The following is an 8423-nucleotide window of genomic DNA, read 5'->3' as shown; positions in this document are numbered from 1 at the left end:
TAAATTTATCCATTTTCTCCCCTAGCTGGTTTCCCTGCTCTTTTTCTGGTCTGTGCTTAACCTCACACGTCATTGCATCACCTGCTGTGATAGAGACAGAAACCTCAAACAGGGATGGAAAGGGGAAGGCCAAACCAAAACAAGTGCTGGAGAGAGGTCAAATAAAAATCAGGAACTCAGCTCCCCCGAACAGGACAGAGGAGGGGATTAATTCAGCCTTCACATCCCATCCAACTTCACAGGGGGAAGGGAGAAAGCTACTGCCCGGTGTCTGCTAGCATCTATAGGAAGCCTTGAGCTATATTTACCCTGCGGATACGACCCCTGCTACGGACAATAATGAACTGAGAGACTTCCCAAGAGCTTTGTAGGGCATCCTAGATGTTTCCTTCAGGCACTTACAGATTCTGAGTTGGTTTAATGTTTCCGCATCTGTGCGGGGAGATCTCAGGATCTCTCTTTCCTCTGAACCCTGGAGCTCTGGGACCCAGTGCTCTTCCCCTTGTTCCAGCTGGGAGATCACATCACGTTGGAAAACCAGAAACTCTTCTCAGATGAAAGAAAACAAAGGAGTTCAGTTGATTTCGTACAATTTTATCATCAAAAACATTCTATTAATTTATCTTCAGTGCTTAGTGTGACCTGGTGTTCCTGGGGCAGTCCTCACTGAAAATGCCAAGGTCAGAGCAGGCTGAAAAAGGGAGAGCAGATGCTCCTCAAACTGGTGGTTAACACTGAAGTTAAACTCACTGACCAGTCACAAACTGTGCTTCTGATCCCACACACTGGTTAACGAGACTCTGAAAAAAGAAATCACACGGCCCCCTCTGACTCCTAATCAGCAACTAGGTCCCGTACAGTGAGAGGTTATTTAAAAACTCTGCTCACTGTGATACAGCATGGCCAGAGGGCAGCAGGAGAGTGATCCTAATTGGATCCAGGAAGTGGGTGGGTAGAAGGTTAGCCACATTACCCAGGTTTGGATCCCATCCAAAATACCATGCTGCCAGCCAATCCTTTAGCAGTTAAACTAAATGTTTAGAAGAAAGAACAAATGAAAGAATGAAGTTAAATTCCATCCTTCCAGACAATTCTTTAGCATCTAAACTAAAGGTTTAAAAGAAAGACAGACAGAAAGAAGATAAATGGAAAAGCAGTCAGATACATTCCAAAATGGATATATCAGGTTCTTAGCAGTATTGGTGAGTTGCTGGCTTGAAAGTCTGTCTGGAACGCATCCACAGCTTGGATGGGTCATTCAGTCCTTTGTTCCAGGGTTCACTTTGTAGAGAAGTTGCTCCAGAGGTAGGAAGGGGGATTGAAGACAAGATGGAGATGATGCAGCTGCGCTTTATATTCCTTTTGCCATGTGGCTTGTACTTCCTGTGTCCCAAACACAAGCTTCACAGCACGTGGCATGGAAAAGCTTTGGAGGTTTCATTACACAGGCAAACCCTGGCATGTCTTGCTGACTCAATAGGTGTATCCCCTTGGTCCATGGGTTCATTGTACAGCTGATGACCCTCAATGGGCCATCAAACACGCTAGGCAATGTTGATGCCAATATGTCTGGGAGTGTCACGCAGAAAAACTGCACATGTCTGGAAATACAGATATACCCTACATATCTGTAACTCAGAATACAAAGGTGATAGAAACATAGAAACAAAATTATCATACTTGGCAAATCATAACATTTTCACTAACACTTTACATGGCATACCTAGCATGATTCATTGCAATTTTATCAGATTATATTATTTTATTATTAATACCAAAGTGTCTCACAATTTCATGCAGTCTCACACTTGCTAAACTAGTGAATTCCCAGGACCAGTTCCCCAGGTCCTTGAAGATGCCAAACATTGTGCTTATGAGGGATTGAAATACCCACATATCTGCTGGGAACACACACACAGACACTGTGTCAGTCTATACCCCTGTGTTCATTCTTCTAGAAAATTATGATCAATTTTGTACCCAGTATGGCTTGTGAGGTATCATTAGAAAACGCATAACCTACTGAATATTATCCTCCTGTTAAAATGTGTAGTAACGCTGTATGTAAAATGGTGAGATTTTACAGTATGATATTACTGAAAAAGTTACAGTTCTGGGGAACACCCACAGACCAGTTCCTCAGAGACAGCAAGGCAAACAGCTGGTCAAAAAGCCATTCTCCTGCAGGGGGAAGGTATGAAGACATTAAGGGCTGGTCTACACTACGGGGGGAAATCAATCTTAGATACGCAAATTCAGCCACGTGAATAACGTAACTGAAGTCGAATAACTAAGATCAGATTGCTCACCCATCCTCACCGCGCGGGATCAATATCCACGGCTCCCCCTATCAAATCAGCAACTCCATTGGGGTTGGTGTTGTTCCAGAATCGATATAAGCGTGCTCGGGGATCGATATATCACGTCTAGATGAGACGCGATATATCTATCCCCGAGCAATCGATTTTAACCCGCCGGTACGGTGGGTAGTCTAGATGTAGCCTTACATTCCATCACAGCGACCTATTGAGGCTGTTGTGGAAAACGACCACAGGATTAATATTTGAATCAGCTCAGCCTGAGGCTCTTTTCTTGGTTACAAGCACGCAGGGGGCGACAGCTATTGGAATACTGTCCCCGAGCTAAAAATCACACAAGCCTTTTACAACTTAAAACCACGAACAATGACACATATGTTGCACATTAATTTCCTTATTTGGAATATATTGCAAAATATGATGCAGGTCAAAAGCAAGCTAAACAATCAGTTTTCCATATTTGGCCTTTCCTGTTATTTTTATTACACCTGGTGATATGGGAGCAAGACTCTCCATGTCTCAAGAAATGTCACTACCAACCTAGGTCATTTTCACATGCTAGGGTACAATCTAGATCAGTGAGGAGTTTCGTCATCTGTAATCCTGGGTGAGATTCAGTGTTCTGCTGCTGGAGCTCCCCTGTCTGGATACTCCCAGCCAGCGTTCAAGGACGCACTGAGTGTCTGTATGATAAGTAACCCAGGACTGGCAGCTCTGACTCCAGCCGCCTGCTTGTTACACCCCAAGCACATTCTGGTTTGGGTAGAGAAGGCTCAGGGTTTGAGAGAAGGCTGGGGATAGGAAGCTTCTGTTCATTATGCTGGACCTAACCCTCAGTTTTACTTGAGTAAAGAGGAGATATTTGACATTGTGTTATGCTGCTCCTCTGCTCTGTTCCCAAAGTGTTCTGCAGCAGAGGAGGGTCTCTGGTAGTATGTATGTTACTGGCCTATTGGGGTGATGTTGAAACAGGACAGGGTACAGATGGCATTGTGGGGGTGGCATGAACCTTCACTCTTCATTTTCCCTTCCAAGAACAGAAGGGACAGGAATCCTTACCCAGCAAGACCACCGTCTCATAGTTCCCCTGCATGACATCTCTGTAGAAGGCTCTCTGAGTGGGGTCAAGCAGAGTCCCCTCTTCCCTGGAGAAATACACAGCCACCTCCTCGAAGGTCACCTGCCCCTGAAAGAGCAGGAGTCCAATACTCAGTACCTGCTGACCCACTCACAACCCCACTATTCACGGAACAGCAGCACCAGGGAAATGGAAGCTCCGGAAGGCACATGTTAACAGAGTCCCACCCCACCTTGCTTACAGCAGCCAGGAGGCATCAGAGGGTAGAAAGAGAGAATCTTTGTGTCTCCCAGCTGACAGATAGAAGAAGGGTCTTCACATTTATCACATAGCTACTAGCTAGAGCTTAATATAGGAGATGGGGCTGTCTCTGGACCCTGATAGTGGCTCCCTGGTAGGAATCCCAGCACTCTCCAAATAAAATATATGGAAGAAAGGGGAAGTCAATCGTAAAGAATAGAAGTTAGAAGGTCAGAATTGTAGTGCCCATTAACAAAGGTTTTGAGAAAATAGAGCCTATCAAACTAACGGGATATCCTTATTGGATGAGATCAAAAGTTTGGTTGCAGCTAATAGTATTGATGTAATATACCTAAACTTCCGTAAGGGACATGACTTGATCACCACAATATTTTTACTAAAAAAACTAGAATGATACAAAATAAACATGGCATACATTAAATAGATTAAAAAATCTGATAGTAAATGGGGAACCACGGTCGAGTGGATTTCTTTCTAGCAAGTTCCTGCAGGGATTGATTCTTGGCCCTATGCTATTTAACATTCTTATCCATGACTTAGAAGAGAGTACAAAATCATCACTGATAAAGTTTACAGTTGCCACAAAGATTGGGGTTAGTGGTAATTAATGAAATACCAGTAGATTCAGGCTCCATCACTGAGAGTCTGGGAAGTTGTTCCAGCCCTGGCTGGAGGGTTATTTCCTGTTCCACAAAGAGGGGAAGTTCCATCTCAACTCCTGTGCCTTGAAATTAGGACCTGACACTACACCCTCATATTCATCATAGTGGTATGATTATAATATGATTAGGACATAATTATGATCTATTTTGTACAAGATGCATCATGTGTGGTGTTACTGGAAAAGTTCTGATTTGCTGAATACGATTATCCTATTTGTGTGCACATATCATGTTCGTATCTGAAGTTATGGATATTGATTCTGCATCTGTATTTCAAATGTGCTTACTCTGGGTAACACCCACAACGAGCCTTTCAGGTACAACAATGAAGAAGCCAGACAGTGCTGATGGTTCAACAAAGACAATGGACTGTGGAAGAGCTTAGCCTTCCTGTGAATGTTTCAGCCAGCCTAGGAGTCATGGCTACTATGACTCAGCAGGGCCTGTGACCAGACCACATGACACTAAACTCCATTTTAGTACCTGTATTTTTCCACAAACTGGACTAGGAACTGAGTTTCGGAATAAAAGGTTCCCACCATATGGAAAAGCTACATAAGGTGGGGTGTGACATCATCTCTTGGCCTCATTCCCCACACAAGAGAACTCCTGGAAACACCTGAGAAACAAAAACGGATGTGGGGGAAGTGCTGCTCCCAGGATCAAGAGATTTCTAGCTTGTAGTATGGAAACTTGGGGGACTGATTGTACCATCAGTCAGGGTGAGAAATTGCTAATTCAAATTCTATCCATCTAGTATGTTAGGCTTAGCCTGAGTTTTGGTTATTTGCTAAATAATCTGCTTTGATCTGTTTGTTATCACTTATAATCACTTAATCTATCTTTCTGCAGTTAATAAACTTGTTTGATGCTTTATCTTAACCGAGCGTATTTTGAGTGAAGTGTCTGGGGAAAATCTCAGCTTGTTGTGCACATCTGTCCCATATCGAGGGGAAGGGGAACTATATTAATGAGCTTGCATTATAGAGATCCCCGTGCACTATAAGATGGTATAATTCTGGATTTATACTACAGCAAGTGTGCAAGGTTGGGGAGTGGGAAATTGGCTCTTGTCTTCTATCTGTCCTTGAGTGGCTTAGGTAACGCACTCAGGTAGCTTAGTTGGCTGCATGGCGCCACCTGCTGTTGTGTTGGGTGATAACAGGCCCTGGAGAGGCTGGCGAAATCTCCAGCAAAGCAGTGTGAGAAGGGCCAGCCCAGCGTGAGGGTTAGAGGACACAGCAGTTCCCAGAAGCTCCACAAACTGCCTCCTGGGGGTGACAACCCATCACGCCCTACACTACACAAGTCTCAGCAGGTTTGTCACATGCTGTCCCCTCCCTTTCTCCACCCGAGATATTTCCTGCTTCCCACCACCTCTAGCAATTCCCACCCTCTTATGCATTTACTGCTCCTCAACCTCCAAGCAGAGCCCGCCACCCTGATAATCTCTTACCTGAGCCAGCTCCATTGCAGCCATTTCCTTGCCCCTGGGAGGACGAGATGATCTGCAGCGAAACATGGATGTTAAACATGGATGTTATTCTCTGGCCTGCCGGGGTGAAAAGGGCAAGGTGTGAGAATTCAGACTAGGCTTTTGTCCATTCCACAAGCCGATTCCCCCCCAGCTTTTCCCCTGCTAATGCACATTCTAGGTTCTGGCACACTGTGAAGCACAGAGTGACCTTATTCCAGTACAGGCCTAGCCCCCTCCCACCAGGGTGTAACCCTCTGACACATGGGGAAACCCTCCCAGTAACAGTCTCTCTCTTACACTATCAAGTTTGCGGACAACACCAAGCTGGGAGGGGTTGTAAGTGCTTTGGAGGATTGGATTAAAATTCAAAATGATCTGGACAAACGGGAGAAATGATCTGAAGTAAATAGGATCAAATTCAGTAGAGACAAGTGCAAAGTACTCCACGTTGGAAGGAACAATCGGAGGCCAGAGAAGAGCAGAAACAAAGGAGTCACTTTGGGGATTCTCCCTGTCATTGTCCCCAAGGCAGCTGTCTCAGGTTTACAAAGGTGTTTCATGTTCCAGCCTTTATACAGTCTCTCCTGGGAGTGCCCCTTTCATGGACTGGGCCTAGTTTTAGTTTTTGGTAGTTAACAATCTTGGTTTATTGTTCATCTAACCAGTATGTGTGGATTGAAGTGTGTTGGAAACTCTGTTTGGGATAACAAGCTGGTGCATGTCATTTTCCGCTGATGAAATGACAGACTTCATATGAGCTTGTGTCGTTCAGTAGCGTGCTGGACAGTGCAAGATGCACATTTCTGGGGGAAAGTTGGGCACTTGAGAATTTGCTGGTTTTCTCCTGAGGTGTAATTCATGAGTGGCTGTCTAGCAGCACTCAATACTGTGTAGCTGGGAGTGAGTTACATGCTGGAGACTGTGTGTTAATTGGCCAAGAGGGGCTGTTCTCGCGGGAAAACAGTGGAAAAGGCACCCCAGGCTGGAGGACTGAGGGGACAGCTATTTAACAGTCCAGATTGTACTCTGGGTAACGTCACAGACACTCATTATGACAGAGCCTCTTACAACACAGAGAAAGTAAATCCATGTCCCAGAAATCGAAGACTCCAGACAGAGGGCAAGTGTCCCTGGCACTGCTTCTTGCTGACAGAGAGGTTCAGAGACAGTGCGAGAATCCTGGGGAAGCTGGGAACAGGAAGCATGGGCTGGCGGGGTTCGGTGGAGAAAGGGAACAGGAAGGGCAGGGATATTACTGAATCCAGGATCTCAGCAGTACTAGATGACAGGATAGCACATAGTGCAGCCCATTGGAAAACACAATCCCAACTATACATACAAAATGATGGGGTCTAAATTAGTTGTTTCCACTCAAGAGATGGATCTTGGAGTCACTGTGGATAGTTCTCTGAAAACATCCACTCAATGTGCAGCAGCAGTGAAAAAAAGTGAACAATGTAGGAAATAATTAAGAAAGTGATAGATATGACAGAATATCTCATAGATCATATTTGTAAAAACAGCAAATAAATCCATGATACACCCACATCTTGAATACTGCATGCAGCATTGTCACCCCATCTCAAAAATAGATATATTGGAATTGGAAAAGGTTCAGAAAAGGGCAACAAAAAATGATTAGGGGTATGGGACAGTTATGCCAGACCTAACCCCCAGTTTCACTTGAGCAAACAGGAGATATTTGACACTGTGCAATACGGCTCCTGTGCTCTGTTCCCAAAGTGTTCTGCAGCAGAGGAGGGTCTCTGGTATTATGTGTGTCACTGGCCTATTGGGGTGATGCTGAAACAGGACAGGGTACAGATGGCATTGTGGGGGTGGCAGTGAACCTTCACTCTTCATTTCCCCTTCCAAGAACAGAAGGGACAGGAACCCTTACCCAGCGAGGTACCACAGTCTCATAGTTCTCCTGCATGACATCCCAGTAGAGGGCTCTCTGAGTGGGGTCCAGCAGAGCCCACTCTTCCCTGGTGAAATACATAGCCATCTCCTTGAAGGTCACCAGGCCCCTGAAAGAGTAAGAGTCCAACACTAAGGACTTGCTGCCCCACTCACAGCCCCACTATTTGTGGCAGAGAGGAGTGAATCAAATGGAAGCTCTCGGTGGATCATAGTCAGGAGAGTCCCACCTCGACCTGGCTCAGAGTATCCAGCAAATGCCAGGGTGAGGGGATGAAGAGAGAGCCCCTTATCCTCTCCCAGCAGATCCATCACCCCCCTACTAGCCACTGACTGATACAGGAGATGGAGCCCCTAGCAGGGTCCAGGGAGAGCTCGCTGGTAGGACTGCCCAACACCCTCCTCATTGTGAGGAGAGGGATATGAAGGGAGAGGCAGCTCCAATAAGCCTGACTCATGGGTGTCCCCTTTCATATCTCACAGCAGCTGCTGGTTAGTGAGGTCAGGCTCCAGCACTAGGAGTCTGGTCAGTTTGACTAGCTCCATGTAGGTGGGTTATTTTCTCTCTTCACAAATTAGGGCATTTCTCACCTCCAAACCTCCTGGGTCTGTTCCTAGAATCTAGGCCACTTAGTAAATAACTCCCAGCAGGTCTGCCACACCCTGGCCTCCTCCTTTCCCCACGCTGTGAATTTCCTGCCCCCACA

At 45.6% G+C, this 8423-nt stretch overlaps 1 protein-coding gene and 1 pseudogene across 6 annotated transcripts in view; one reads left to right on the top strand and one right to left on the bottom strand.

Moving 5' to 3' along the window:
• The window catches only part of LOC127031107 (zinc finger protein 707-like), a 769794-nt gene that overhangs the window by 36529 nt on the left and 724842 nt on the right, over positions 1-8423 (bottom strand). For all 6 annotated transcript variants that reach the window (XM_050917856.1, XM_050917854.1, XM_050917855.1 and 3 more), the window contains one exon: positions 403-546. In XM_050917856.1, the coding sequence (XP_050773813.1) occupies positions 403-546 (144 nt within the window). The remainder of the gene's footprint in view (positions 1-402; positions 547-8423) is intronic.
• Positions 1-8423, top strand: part of LOC127031106 (zinc finger protein 345-like) — a 565317-nt pseudogene that overhangs the window by 4554 nt on the left and 552340 nt on the right.

This window comes from Gopherus flavomarginatus, chromosome 11 (assembly GCF_025201925.1).
Source record: "Gopherus flavomarginatus isolate rGopFla2 chromosome 11, rGopFla2.mat.asm, whole genome shotgun sequence".
Taxonomy (NCBI): domain Eukaryota; kingdom Metazoa; phylum Chordata; order Testudines; family Testudinidae; genus Gopherus; species Gopherus flavomarginatus.
Note: the sequence above shows the minus strand (reverse complement) of the source record. Positions and strands in the feature narration are given on the sequence as shown.